At 35.5% G+C, this 16,139-nt stretch overlaps 1 protein-coding gene across 5 annotated transcripts in view; it reads right to left on the bottom strand.

Annotated features, from left to right (window-relative positions):
• Positions 1-16,139, bottom strand: part of OPA1 (OPA1 mitochondrial dynamin like GTPase) — an 89,785-nt gene that overhangs the window by 3,418 nt on the left and 70,228 nt on the right. For 4 of the 5 annotated variants that reach the window (XM_082685797.1, XM_082685800.1, XM_082685798.1 and 1 more), the window contains one exon: positions 2,006-2,073. In XM_082685797.1, coding sequence (XP_082541923.1) covers positions 2,009-2,073 — 65 coding nt within the window. In that variant the 3' untranslated portion in view covers positions 2,006-2,008. The remainder of the gene's footprint in view (positions 1-2,005; positions 2,074-16,139) is intronic. The other variant, XM_082685796.1, reaches the window with a different exon arrangement.

The following is a 16,139-nucleotide window of genomic DNA, read 5'->3' as shown; positions in this document are numbered from 1 at the left end:
AGAACAATTTTATTAACATGATGTGTAAATAAAAAAATGCTGTAATTTATTTTTTATGGCAAAAATTTGAAAACCTATTAAAACCAATCAGCAGAAGGAAACTGTGTATGACTGTGTTGGGTATAAACCTCTTCAGCAATTATCAGAATGAACTTAAAAACCATCAGGCTGAGGAACCCTATCATTAAGAAACTATTCTTTAAAGTTCGTTCGTGGTAACTTTTATAAAATGGTCAGAATGAAGCAAGGCTACTATCATTTTGCCACGTTTATTCTTTTCATTAGCTTTGCAGGCTACAAAATAGAATTACTAACAACAGTTCACAGGATTATAAATCCCAAGGGTTGGGAAGGGCCTTAGAGACTAAAGACAAGTAAGGAAGAATGAAAGTTGGGGTGGTTTCCTCATAGACAAATATCATTACAACTTAGCTCTTGGGACTGCCCTGGACTCCACCTGACACAGACACTCTGGCAGGAAAAGGCATGTTCTCAGAATCAACGGTAACACCAAGATGTCACACTGACCAGCTCAGGGAAGTGACATTGACCATTATGTAAAACACTGGCTGGCTTTAGGCTTCTTCATTTTATTAAAGACAGAAATAAAGCTTCTATTTTTAATGGGCTTCTGTGATTTTCATGAATTTTCTCCACCCCCTGCCCCAGCCCTGAACCACATTTATTAACAAAAACTTCAAGAGAACATTGGTGCTGAAGAGGAGAATCTCCAAATCAAAAAAGCTCTCAAAATGTTTATTTCTAACATTAATTATTCATAGTAATTATGACAGCGAGGAAGATATAACAACCTTATAGCTTTAAGAAAAAATTTTCAGACACTGAAGTTGTATAAAATAATTTATGAACATAGACACTTAAAAACAATGAAATACTTTTGGATGGTGTTCAAGATGATTGATACTTAGTTTCTAGATACATTTTGTATACATCCATATATACATCTGTCTTAACTTCAGGGAGACAGAACAAAATAACAAAGCATTACTAGAAAGCCAGTTTCTAACTCCTTCCTCCCTCATTCATTGCTGGGATGCTATTCTGATGAGAAGGATCTGAGCTGTGCTTCCTTTTCTAGCTTGCTTTCTCAAAGATACTGTCCTTCCAATAGAGGAAAACAGGTAGTCTGGCTAAAGGCCTGTCCTGAAATGAATGCAGCTAGGGAGGGAATCTTTCACTTTTCTATTCCTTCCAGTTCTGAATGTGTTGCATGCTGCCTACAGGGCAAGGCTAACAAATGAAGTGATTAATTAAATATTTTAAATACACAATAATGGCTTAATTACAGCATTTTCCCTTTCTCAATTTCTTCAGTAAAAGCAAAAGACTTACTAATTATAATTCTTTAGCAATAATCAGCAGGTTACTAAGCTACTAAGGCAAGTCTTTAAATATGTAATACTTTATTTGGAACATGCTTCCGATGCCAGACTACAGAATTAGACCAGAGTCTACACATTCAGAAGAGTACTCCATTCTAAGGCTATCTGAGTTCTTTTAAACAACAGAAATATTTTTAAACATAAGAGAATAAGATTTAGGAAAATTTTCAGGATTACTAGTCAAGCCAAATAAATGCTTTGCAACTTAACATACACATAATTACCTACTGAATGTGAACAATGAGCAATAAAATAATGAGGGCTACAGTCCAAGTCTTTACATGCAGAACACTTACGAGCCACATGCATATTATGAAACAGTTTAGAGCTTTGTTTACCTTTGTTCTGTTCAAAATGAGTTCTAGAGGATATTTTTAGTTCAGTCAGAAGACAATCAAGTATTTAAAAGGGACATTACATGTATGAAATGTAGAATTAGTTTCAGAGATTCCTGCTATTAAAATTATTTAATTACACTAAAACTGTTATTAAGGACAAGCAAAATATAGTCAACTATAATGATAAACTATAATAAAAAGTTAAAAAATACAAATTTTGCATCTAGTCAGTACCAATGCAGTAGGAGGACTTCTACTTATTACCATTTATTTCTCCTGATGAAGAGCTTCAATAAAAGCATCAAGTTTTTCTTGAATTTCTCTGACTTTTTCTGCAGAGAAAAAAAGATAACAAATTAGTTAAAAGTGAATTTATTTTTCAAGGCAACACAAATCGTAAAAGATAATTGTCCAGGGGTGCCTGGGTGGCTCAGTGGGTTAAAGCCTCTGCTTTCAGGTCATGATCCCGGAGTCCTGGGATCAAGCCCCACATCGGGCTCTCTGCTCAGCAGGGAGCCTGCTTGTGATCTCTGTCTCTTAAATAAAAAATTTAAAAAATATATATAATTGTCCAATAAATGGTCTGGGATACTCTATTAGGGAAAAGGGGAAAAAAATTACTTTAGCATCCTATACCACCTTATATCGAAAAAAGATTAAGATAAATTACAGTAGTAGCTCACAACAATTTTCTGGGAAGGGGCTCGTAGGGTTTGTGATAGACCCCTTTCAGAATGTAGTAAGAGTTACGGAATATTACACAGAAAAATGTATGTATAGATACGTATGTAATTGTGTATAGAATTTTAGGGAATTCTCAGATTCTCTGGAGTCCAACCCAGGACTCAGTTATTTTAGCAATATCTGGAACAAAGAAAAATATAAAATAAAATAAAAAACCATTTTTAAAAATTAAAAGTGAATACAGTGAGCATTGAACAGGCCTTAGACTGGAAAATGACTTTCTAGAATAAACGGGAAAAGTTACAAAGGGTAAGATTACCAGTAAGACCACATTAAAATGCATACTTTATATGTCAAAGTAAATCAAAGAAATTGCAGGAAATATTTGCAACAAACATGAAAAGGGCAAAACACTTCAAAAATACATAAAAAAAAGGTACTTTTCTAGCTATAAATGAATATAGTTTAAAAACACTGCAGGCACTGAAGACAGACTTACATTATTTTATTTGATTTTAGGTTTTCATGTTCATAGACTTCCAAATAAAATCTATAACTTCTCTATGAAATATAAAGATTTCCTTCACAGATATACCTTAGTCACAATACATGTGAATTTCCAAATGTTAAAAACAATGGAAATTGTGATTTATTCTACTTCATTGCCAACTTAATAATGCAACTCCTCCTTCAAAATATAGCTTGTGGTAAGCACAGTGACAAATATTTTTGTTCTTTTAATACATTTCTATATATTAGTGGGAATTATCAATTAAAGTAAAGTGGTTCAAAACTATTGATCTAGAAACAAAACTGTAAAGTATTCTGCATTATAGCTATAGAAAAACCACTAAGATTTTCAACATTAGTATCTTTTAAGAAATTTATTTATTTATTCATTTACTTATTTTAGAGAGAGCAAGAATGCTTTCAAGCAGGAGAAGGGGCAAAGGGAGAGGGAGAGAATTTCAAGCAGACTGGGCTGAGCATGGAGCCCGATGCGGGGCTCATCTCATGATCATGACCTGAGCTGAAACTTCAGGTTTCAGATACTCATGTGACTGAGCCACCCAAGCACCTCAACATTTATATCTTTTATATTTAAAAATAAAGAATCTGGGGTGCCTGGGTGGCTCAGTCGGTTAAAGCCTTTGCCTTCGGCTCAGATCATGGTCCCAGGGTCCTGGAATCGAGCCTCACATCGGGCTCTCTGCTCAGCAGGGAGCCTGCTTCCTCCTCTCTCTCTGCCTGCCTCTCTGACTGCTTGTCATCTCTGTCTGTCAAATAAATAATAAAATCTTTTAAAAAAAAAGTTAAAAAAAATAAAGAATCTGCAACTGAAGACACAAGTATTTCTACCAGTGAGACAGTAGTTTTGATGAACATCCAAAGAAAGGAAGACCTGTCCTCTTCATGAATTCTTATTAGCATTATAGGAACTCAACAAAGCCTATATGGTTCCAGATCAAAAACATAACGTCTTCATCTTTTTTTATGCCAGTGATTTAACACTTCTACCTCTTGGTATTAGTCTGAGACTAACATAAAATCTAGATATAGGAAAAAAAAGTATATTGTTTTAATCCAACTATTTACTGAGCCAACATGAGAATAGTTATTACAGAGGTCGCAAGAATTCCTTGTATGTGAAACCGGAAAAAGTAATCCCAACCCATCTCATGGAAGTTTAGTCTACTTTTTGACTATATACAGTCAAACCAAAAATATACAACCTTTCTCAAAATAAGGCTGTATTTTTATTTTTAAAATTAATTCATTTGTTGCTTAGAAACAGTTTCACCCATTTTCTTCAGCGAGTATTTAGAGAGTTCCATGTAGAGCAGTTCATCAGCTGAAGAATTTTTTTTAAAAAAAGGGGAGAGTAGGAGAAATGGAGTTTTCTTTTCTTTTCTTTTTTTAAGATTTTATTTATTTGACAGGCAGAAATCACAAGCAGGCAGAGAGGCAGGCAGAGGGGAGGGGAAGCAGGCTCCCTGTCAATCAGAGAGCCTGATGCGGGGCTCGATCCCAGGACCCTGAAATCATGACCTGAGCTGAAGGCAGAGGCTTAACCCACTGAGCCACCTAGGTGCCCCGAAAAGGAGTTTTCTAAATTGTCTCACAGAATTTTGGAAATGAACAGGGTATTTAAAAAATCATCTGGCTTAAATGGAACAACATATGGAAATCTATATCAGGTGTTTAAAGCCTTGGCAGCTCCTCTTAACATTTCACCGAGAACCACTTCAACTTGGGAAAGCTGTACTGTATGAAAAGGAAATCTGATTCTATCTTCTCCACGATCTGCGTACAATCGGGCAGCTGCAGGGCCAGCTCTATCCATCCTTTTGCCTTGTCCATGACCTCTATCCTCAGCTGGACAGACGACCTGAAAGTGGGTAGTATAGCAGCATCACTCACTAGAGACTGTTCAGAGCAAAATCTATTTGTATTGAAAGAAACCAAGGGCTACTCAGATGCAGGCAGCTAACTGTGGAGTCTGAATCAAACTCAAATTCTTCTAAAATTAGAGATAAGTAGTGTTTTTTTCCAAATGACAGTAAAAGGCTTATCTAATTAACTTTAGTAAGAAAACCACAGAATAAAATTGCCAAATTTCCCTTCCAAAAAATTGTTTTTACATATTTTACAATTAGAATATCAGGACACTGTGCCACTATACTCTGAAATCCCAAGAATGACACAAAGAATATTTAAGTAAGTAACCAGGAAGTAATGGGGGTAGAATAGAAGAGAGAAGAGAGGGTGGAGGTAAACATTTCAAGTAAAAAAAAAAAAGTAATTGTAATAAATGTACCCTTTTTACATTAAATTTAAAAATTTATTTCTGTGTTTGTTCCTTTAATTAATACAGTGCACTTAATGGAGTGACCTGGGGGGATACAGATGCTATTCTGCCTTTGAGAAGAACTCTTTGATCACCTCCTACCTACCTCATTCTAAGTCTATGAAGTGTCTACTATATTTGGAATGATTTTAAATCCCACGTTTCATTTGGTCCTCATAGACCAAAGGTGTCACTGCCAAAGACAAGGACATGAATCCTGGAGAGGTAGCTTTGACATCACTCTAATTCAGAAACATACCAGATCTGTTACCATATACACACTCTAAATGGTAACAAAACAAACGCTGTTATTTCAAGTGTGTTTGTTTTAAGATTTACCTTCTATGTAAAGTAAGACACACTGTGGTAAAAGTTAGGGAATGGACTAGTTACCAAGTATGCTCCCAAGTATGTGCCTAAGAATGACTAAGAAACATATAATAAATACTATTACTTCTTAAGGAGGACTAGATCTGCACGCATTTGAAGAAATCCTTGGAAAATAATACAAAAGTATGAAACTGGACAAAAAAATTTCAGCATCTACAACAATGTCAGACTCAATATACAAGCTCAATAAATACTCGACAGGTAGTAAGCGAAGTTCCCAAAAGTATAGCACAAAAAATAAAGGCTATAGGTTATTAAGAAGGAAAATATCACTTAATAGGCTTCCTGAGTATGAGGCCAATGACCAAGAGGACAGAAGTCAGGAGCAGAGGCCAGAACTAGAGCCACCCTGGGAACAGGAGGCAGGGTACATACAAAGGTCAAGGACAGCTGGTGGGTCACCCAAACCATATAAGCAATACAGAAGAGAATACTCAGATCTAACAATATATTACCAGTGTAAAGAGAAACATCAATTTGATTATTTCACCTTATTAAGAAGACTAAACTATGCTGACTGTGCGCGTGCGCACACACACACATACACAAAGAGTTTTAGAAAGTAGACAGATTTCATTGCTTGCAAAGAAGCTATATTACCAATAATAAACAATATTATTTCTTATATTTGAATTCATTCATTTTAAATTCTAAGTTTTCAGCTCTTCTTATATACAAACTGTCATCTAACTGCATACAGGAAATAGAGTTATCTGTAAAAATAAGGTTAAGTGTTAGCAACTAAAACTTTTTACTTTCTGATCCTTCCAAATGAAAGTCTCAGTATTAGTGTTTTCAAATTCCAAGATCTAACTTCACTTAACTATTTTGCTATTTAGAAATTATTTTCCCATAGAAATTTGTGTACAGATTAGCATAGCTAATTACAAAACAAACTCCTTTTTCTATTATATATTTGCATTAAATATTTATAGCTAGAGAATTCTTATAAAATTTCAGATTAACTTGATAAATTAAACCAACTCAGGAAGGGATTAACAAACCACTATTTCTGTTTGAACTGCTATTTCGATTCCGAAATAGGCAATTCTACATATAGTGAATACGGAGTCTACTTTCCATTTATCCAATGTTTACTTAAAAGATGAACTATTTCAAACATCAATTCATTGTGCTTCTTGAGTCATGAATATTCCCATAATCCCCACCTCATAAACCATCCGTCTCAGTGAATGAAGTTCCTTCTCTTTTTTCTTTTCTTCAGATGACTTGACACCCATTCATGTTTTGGGTCTCTTTATCTCCACATGAAATGATACTGCTACTCTGGATTTCTTTTTGAATCTTCTGATACTTGCTCTAAAAGTCTCAAATATAGACTAATCTGTAATTAGGTTTTGAATACACTGTGAATACCAAAAGACCAAACCAGGGAGAAGGTTCACTTCAGTGGTTAATAACAGTTTAGAATAGGAACAAAGAATCACACACAAAACACTACTATATGCACTGAAATAAATCTTTTACAACTTCTGAGGTTTTTAAAGAAAGCACAGAGAAACGAACTGCAAAGTTCCTAATGCAGTGTACTTTCAAGCAAACCACACATCCAAAGATCAAAATGTACCTTAACAGAACTGTTTTGTAAGATGCTGCAAACCTACTTCGTACCAAGATGAGGACATCTTGTAGTTGAGATTTTGCTGTAAAAAAGTTGTTCACTAAAGGAACAATTCTTAAGATGTAATATTTGCTGTTCCTAAAAAGGTTTGCCTTTTATTAGACAATTATACTGCAAGTGCTCTACAGAACTTCAGTATTTAGAGGAATTGTCTAGAATACAGGGAAACAAGGAAAATACCCAACAGATGAAAAAGGTGGACAAGAGACCAGATTTAAGATTCTCAAAGGAATAGTCAAAACAGATTTAGCACAAGTAAAATGGAGCACCTTTTATAGTCAATGAGAGGGAAAACCAAAGAGATAGTCAAATGTATATTGCTAAATCTCATACTTCTCCTCTAAATCTTGGCACTGTAGTTTTTTTCCCCCCTTCAAACAGGCATGGCTATTTTTAAAGGGTTATTAATGAAGATGAACAGAATATTTCTGCTTGTTAAACAAAAGGTAAACATCATTTCCTATGTTCTGGAAAGCTGTTTGAGACTGATACAATAATTTCAAAGCTGGGTGGGGTCCCTGACTTCTAGGGGTCTGCTGAAGGTGGTAGCAGAGTTGTCTGGGTTATTTCTATTATCTCAGGATATCTTTGGCCAGAATTACGCCTACTCCCAGAACAATTATTATTTAGTCTGATAGAAGATATAATTTTAACTATGTTTCTAATGAAAAAGTATGTATTACTGTAGACAAATCTTCCAAAACATAGACTTCTGAGAGTATATAATGAAAGGATTGTTTCATGACAACAAAGGTTAGAAACCCCTGCACTAACACCCCTAATAATCAATGGGGTAGTAACTTTATATGGTTTTTATAAAGATGAGAACATAAAGGATTAAGAGCTATGTGACAGCGTAGTCAGCAGAAGCAAGGCTTCTAGCCCTTCCTTTGCCTTTAACATTCACAGTCAAGTCACAGCCCGTTTATCTGTAATGTGAGGGAATCTATCCAGAAGAATTCAAAGCCTGCATTCCTTTAAAACTCAGAACTGAAATGTACTATTCTAACTGATCGTATCTTTTAACTGCATCCTTTTAAACTTAATTGTCTTGTTTGCTCCTTACTACTTTTTATAATTTATTCAGTATTAAGCACAGAATAAAAATTCAACCGCAAATAACATTATTATTCTCACAGGGCTATATAATTTCAGAAACATTAGATTTTTTAAAAAGTCTATGAGATAAATTACAACTTAGGTCTAATGAATATACAAATAGCTCAAAGTGACTTGTTAGTAAATTTGCCGCCAGCCAGCCTGCCTGCCTTCCTTTCTCCCTTCCTCCCTCTTTTTCTCTTTCTTTTTAAAAACTCTTAACTGCAAGCATTTCTATTAGGCTCTTTTGGCCAATATAATCAAAACCTCTTAAAACATTTCCGTGATATATTAAAGCAAATTCTCTACAAGACTTCAGGATGAATGAACACAGAGTAGCCTTACACTCAGTTCTTTCCTTTTTGTAAGTAGATGGCCCTGTAATTTCATCTCAGCTGATTATTAATGCTTATGGATCTGCCCTTAATTAATAGAGTAGCTCCATTCCAGGTGTTTGTTACTGTCAACGAGTATAAAACCTTGAACCTTCTACTACTTGATTATTACAAGGCTCAGCTGCAAAAAGAAATCATATGTATGAAAGACTGTATGCGGGATATTAGATACTACGTAAGTTCATCTTTAGATAAGTCAAACAGCTATGTATCTGGACTGCATCATTTTGATTTCACCTAGAACTACTTATGTTATTAGCCTACAATGAGCCAAAACCAAGAGCCCCACAAAATTCGTGATAATACGTAGTTATCTGATGTACTCTATCATATAACTTAGTGTTCTGTCTGTGAGGATGGATGAAATTTCCCTCAGGTGTTGTATGCTAGCAACACCTATGCTTCCACTAAGCCACTGCTGGGTCTGACAGCCACCAGCAACATAATCAACTTTGCTTTCCATTTTGCATCAGCTGTCTAGGAAACTCAGAGCTAAATTTTCAGGTTACTTACAAAACAGAAGAACCCTAAACAAGTATTTTGAGAGGGTACCAATCTTATCCCAAGTTTCACATGATCTCATGGGCCTTAACTTTCTCTTTCCTTTCATCCAACTTTCCACTTAAGTATTTCTACCTTTTGTACAGGATAGACCTTTGCAAGCTGCTGCAAACCCTTTTTGAAACGGGAGAGGGAATCAACAAACAAACTAAAAAAACTAGTTTGTGGAAGGTGTGCCACTAGGCAGCTGTTTCATATAATATAGCAAAACTTGAGAAGTGGTCTTTTTATGCTGGTAATATTTTTAAAATCAGTAATTTAAAAACATTTTTGGGGGAGCGATATTTGTCCCATTAGGCTTCTATAAGTAATTTCTGCATGGGAGAAAAAAATATTTTTATTTCTGCTCAATGCTTGGAAAATCCAATGATACAAATATAAATACTTGAAGCATTTCCTTTTTAGCAACTGAAGAAAAAATAATAAATTTTTATGGGATTCATGATTGTCTTTTCAGTGTAAAAGTTAAGATTCTAGCATAAGATGTATAGTCATCTTCTGTGAATTATTTTATTCTGTATCCAGTACATAAAATGTTCCATATTAATTACATTTATCAACTCAAATTATGTTGAAAAAAAATCTTTATAAGTTACTCTACATACTAAGTCATTAATGATACATTGCTTTATTTGTCCCTCACAAAAGTTTAAATACACTATTTCAAAATAAATACATTCCTTTTGTCTCCACAGAAAAATCTAATTATCAAAACAATTTCTAAAATATGATTGAGGCAATTAATTGAGAAGGCTAAAAAATCTTTAGTAAAATATTTGGTCCCAATCAATTAAGAAAGTTTGAAAATAATCCATCACTTTTTTCTTTCCTATTTTCCTCTTCTTCTTAAAAATATATCTTATTCTGAATTTTATTAGAAGGGAAGTTGAAACATTTTAAGAAAAAGAAAACCACCCAGGCAGCCCTTAAAGAGATAGGACATCATTTATCACCTGCGAAGACAGATTTATAAGAAGAGGGCCCCTTCTGTTCCTTTAAGGCTGCAAAACAGATGGGAAGTGAATGGACAGTCAATGGGACAAGAAAACACATGGGAGGTGCTGCTGTATGTATGTTCCCAGCATAAGAAAGAGGTCAAGATTGTAACTGCATGACTGGGTCCTGGAAAGGGGCTTTCTTCAAGCTGTTACAAAGACAAATGCTGTTCCTCATCCTGCTGTCAAACTGTTATAAATATTGGTTTGTCAAAAGACCTTCAGTGCTGAAGCTTTAAAAGGAGGCGTAACAGATGAATGAATCATGAGAATGATTCTTAAACAGCCAGCTCATTAATGTAATCTTTAAAAGTAGAAGAAAATAATATGAGAATAAAGACTGTAATCTGATTTATGAACCTTACCAGAAGCTTATAAAAAAATATGGTACTAAAAATTGCAGGTTTCAATAAAGTTATGAGCTAAGTGAGATGAAAAACAAAAATGAAATACAATGATATTTCTTAACTTAGATGCTGCACTAGGACAAAGGATTATTATTAAATTTATCACAAGAAGAGCTAACAGGGATTCATATTTTGTTAGGCAGTTCTTTCTCACTATGACCCTGTGAAGAGGTATCATTGTTGATGCTGGTTCCAGTCAGAGTAAGACTCAAGGAAATGAAAATAACTTCAGAATTAGTTTTACATATAATCATTAATTCAGAAAATCACCTTCACATTTTGTCACAATTTCTAATTTTCTACAAAAAAGGATAATCACAAAATTGAAAGACCAATGCAGAACACACAGTTTTATAAACCTATATATTTATCTTTTTTGAAGAATGAAACCATTACATACATCTTTAGGAGACAAATTCACTGTTCTCGATTCTTAATAATTAGTTTAGAGAGTAGGATCAAAACTAGCACACTGAAAATAATATAAAAAAGGAAGCCAAATTATATGAATTTGGTTACCCACAAGCACAAACCTAAAGACTAAAGATGAGCAGATCCCAAAACAAATCCAAAAATAAACTATCTCTAACACATGTTGTTATCCCCAGTTTTGCCATAAATATTTATGTAACTAGCTAAATCTTTTCCCTCAATGATCATTAATTTCCCCATCTGAACAACAGGGGCTAATACCTCACAAGCTTCATATGCCTTTATAAGGCGAACATGGACAAATGTAACACGTTTTGTAAAGTACAAAGCTCTACACAGTTGTAGAGGTCCAAGCGGAATGTGGATCCCAAAGTACCAAATGCTGCGGTTACACCAGAATATACTTTCTATTCCTTAACGCTCACCTGGCTCACTGCTTTCTCCTGACTGTCAGCGATCTTGGAAAAAACAAATTTGGCAGAAGTGAGAATAAAAGATTGCAAAGTTAAGAGAGTGGATGGTTAAAGTGGAGGTAGCAGGCAAACGTTCGAAGGTTTTTCTAGATAAGAAAGTCAAGATCAAGGCAGAGTACATGCAAGAATCAATCCAGTGGCTTTAAGATGGGGCCGATGTGAACATCATTGGAGAAAGGACAGACAAAATACAGGCATAAGCACACACAGGAAGTGCCAGGGTCCTGGATACAAGGTGGGGATTAACTTTCAAAGCAGAGTGATTTTCTGTGTGTTTTGCTACGACATATCCTTTGGAATACCTGACCTATTTAAAGTGACTAGTACCATATGAAGAAAAAAAGGAGAAATTTCGCTTACTCTGATAAATGAAGAGTCCAGAAATAGGAGCAATGGCAAGGTAGTGAAGATTGGTAGTGTAAGAGAAAGCCAAGCTAAGATCTCCGCATGAAAAATGGGTTCCAGAAATGTGCAGAAATTATGTCCCTAAGACCACATTAAAATTTTTGTTAGAATACAGTGTTACAGTGGTTATCTTTGGGTAGTGGCAATTGTTTTAAAAATTTTGCACTGTATATTTTCTGATTTTCTTTCCAAAGACTTTATTTATTTATGGGAGAGACAGAGAGAGAGAGAGAGAGTGCGCAAGCAGAAGCAGGGGGAACAGGAGAGCAGGAGGAAATTGGAGAAGCAGGATCCCCATCGAGCAGGGAGCCAGATGTGGGGTTGAAAGGCAAAAGCTTAAAAGACTGAGCCACCCACATGCCTAGTATTTTCTAATTTTCCACAATGCAAATATATGTACTAGTTCTATGATAGTAAGAGGGATTAAAACCAACATCTGAAATCCTGGTAGTGTACTTGGTGGAGACAGGTAGTCTGTACCTATGACTCAGAGAATGAAGTAGTGCCTCAAGGAGACTCAACAGGTAAGTTTAGAAAGACCTGAATTCCTTTATCCAGGAAACAGATCTAACTTAAGTGAATAAAAACCAGCAAACTCATCTCTACAATGCACAATAATAAGGAAGATACGAAACAGCTGTCCTAAGAGAAATTAAAATGGACTATTTTCATACTTAGCAGGTAACAATGAAGCAGGGAAAATCTATTATCTTGCATGGGTTGCATGAGCTTGAAAACTTCACCAGTTCAAGAAAGATTTCAATTTGTTTACAGATGACAGAGTGGGCATTTACTGGAAATCAGAAAAATTCAAAGTGAATCACAACTACTGAGGAAGACCCCATGATGAGCAATTACTATCTAGTCCCATGAAATGTCTCTTGTCATCACAATCACCAAGAAATTATTTGAGAAAATCATCGGTCACTTTTAAGATTGAATATATCATGATTAGATTTGTCATTTCTATGAATACATTAATTAAGAATATGAAATTTCTAAGGTAATTTTGAATTATGCTTATTTGGAGAAAGAAATTTAGAAATGTACAAAATAGTAAACAGTTAACATTCCTTTGCTTTTAATTCCCCTCTCCAACTACCCCGAGAACCCCACTTCACAGAGGTTACGTCTTCAGTGCGCACCAATTCATCCTCCAAGACCGTTCCTTTAAAAAAAAATTTATTCATATCTTGCTTAATTTTATTTTTTTAACAAATAAATAACAAATACTGGCCAGTGTTTCACAGGCCAGTAGCCTGTTCTATGATTAGATTTGGTTCTCAATGACTAAAATGTTGTTTTTTTCCATCTTAGCAGTGGAGAGAAAATCATAAAACAAAAACCAAAACACATCACAATTTAATCCCAACGTTAAAGATACTACTTCATTCTAGTAAGGTCTCAGTAAGGAGGAAGTGGTTAAGCATTATTAGCCTGGGTGGGGGGAGGAGTTGAAGTTCTAGCTGAAAATATGCACACTGGCCTTTTTACATAATGAGACACTCATAAACACATCACAATATATAAATAAAACCTACTTCAAAATGAATGAAACAAATACCTTTCTTATCTTTCTTACTTTTAATAATTTAAAATGTGAGTTTAAGGCAAAAAGAATACACTTGCTAATAAAACACTACCAGTAGCCTGTATAAGATTACAGAGAAGTAAATACCATTTTCATCATATACCAATTTATCAATACCCCTGAATGTTGCCTTTAAAAGATACACTTAGGCCATGAAAAATGTGCTTGATTCTAAATGCCCCATTTTGAGTCTGGATTTTCTCATCAATAACCTGGAAAGCACACCGCTCAGGCTTGTCATGTGAATTCTGTGTGTAAATAACTACTTCTCTAACACAGAGGACTCTCCCTGAGGATTACTTTATTCTTTGGTTGTCTGTCTGTCTGTCTCTCTCCCTCTCTCGCTATAACACAAAGCAGTCTACTTCACCTGTGCAGACTCAAGGTAAAAATAATCCTTCGCTATCTTCCTTAGTCTGTCATTTTCACTTACTATGAAAAATATTTCACAAATGTAAAATTCAACTACTTTTACCCTGAACAGATGCCTTAAAGACCTCAAATACTGGTAACACAAAACAGAAAGAAGTTATCTTACTCTGTATCAACAAGAGAAACATTCCAATCTTTCCGTTTTTAAAAATATACTAATTTCTACTAATAAACATTCCAAAAAAGTACACAAAATGTACCCGAATGTTAAAGACAATGAAAGCAATTCCAATTAACTTAAAAAATCATGAAAGTTTTTTTGTAAATTGGATGGACTGGCAATTAGGAAATCACTGGTGACCTAGAAGCAAGTGGTTTCATTAGGAATGAAAGCCGTATCACAAGACGTCAGCAAGGGAGTGGGTGGGTAGAGACAGGGAGAACACAGCAAATGCAAGCTGTTCTACAAGAGAAATGATATGGTAGCTTTCTGGCAGGACAGAGTGTTAGAAAGATTCCTTAGGATGAGAGTTAGCTTCCTTCCTCTTTTTTAAGCCAGGACGAAGAGGAGGCTAATAAAGAATCTGTATTGGGGCGCCTGGGTGGCTCAGTGGGTTAAGCTGCTGCCTTCGGCTCAGGTCATGATCTCAGGGTCCTGGGATCAAGTCCCGCATCGGGCTCTCTGCTCAGCAGGGAGCCTGCTTCCTCCTCTCTCTCTCTCTCTGCCTGCCTCTCTGCCTACTTGTGATCTCTCTCTGTCAAATAAATAAATAAAATCTTAAAAAAAAAAAAGAATCTGTATTAAAAGGTCATGATTAAATAGTCACTGAACCCTTACAATATATATCATACAAGATATGGTGCATTTATGAAAGAACCAAATCCCTTTAGCAGAACAGATCAAAACAGATAAGAAAAATTTTTTTTAAAGATTTATTTATTTGAAAGAGTGAGGGAGCGTGCCTCACAAGCAGGCTCCCTGCTGAGCAGGCAGCTGGATGTGGAACTCCAGTGGAAACCCAGAGTCCTGGGATCATACCTGAGCAGAAGCCAGGCACTTAACTGACAAGAGTCATGCAGGTGCCTCCCCCTGCACCCCTACCAAATTTTATTTTTTAAACTGGTTATTTCAGTTGATCTACTGTTGTCTACAGTGGGAAGTCTGCCTTCTGCTCAATTAAACAATACTGGCAGTAACTCAGTAAGGTTTTCAATCACTGGAGGAAGGCAAATAAGTAGGGAGGAGGAAAAATCCTGGTTGAGCAAGTGGTAATAGTCTGCAAGAAGGCAGACTGTAAGAAGGAAGAGACATAAAAAACAGACAAAGGGAAAAGACTGCTTAGAAATGTGCTAAATGCCAGGAAAGATGAGAAACCTGTACTGAGGTCTTACAATTAGTGGCCAAAGAAATGAAGTAACAGTATTCAGATACAAGTAAAACTGAACGGGTTATGGTCCTTATACTTCATGTTTTCTCTCCAGGTAACCTTACTCTATTCTCTATGATTGTGCCTTGAAAAAAAAAAAAGTAGGCCTTTCTAGGCCTACTTACCTAGAATTCTACAATTCAATGCTACTTGTTCCCTTTTCAAATCCCTTTAAAATTCATTTTCTGGGGCACCTGGGTGGCTTAGTGAGTTAAGCCTCTCCCTTTCTCCCTTTGGCTCTGGTCATGATCTCAGGGTCCTGGGATCCAGCCCCGAATCTGCTCTCTGCTCATCAGGGAGCCTGCCTCCCCACCCACTCTCTCTGCCTGCCTCTCTGCCTATTTGTGATCTCTTTCTCTCTGTCAAATAAATAAAACAATCTTAAAAAAAAAAATTATTTTCTTTGGTTACATCAACAGACACAAAATGAATATGCTACTACAGGCAGAGTTCAAATAACTTACCAATTTTCAATAGTCACATGGTTTCTAAGGTTCTACTAAAAGAAGATAAGTATCAATTTTATCCCAGTTAATAAAAAGACAATTTTAATGCTGTGAATAGTTAGAATTTTCTAGAGTATGGACTTGGGGGCAGGAGGATTAGTAGTAGTGGTGCCCAGCAAAAATCCTCTATGGAGACTTGCTAAAATTTGCATGCCAGAGCCTTACTGCTAGA

The sequence above is a fragment of the Mustela nivalis genome (genome assembly GCF_964662115.1).
Source record: "Mustela nivalis genome assembly, chromosome: 1".
In the NCBI taxonomy this organism is placed as follows: domain Eukaryota; kingdom Metazoa; phylum Chordata; class Mammalia; order Carnivora; family Mustelidae; genus Mustela; species Mustela nivalis.
This window is presented reverse-complemented; position numbering and strand designations above follow the sequence as displayed.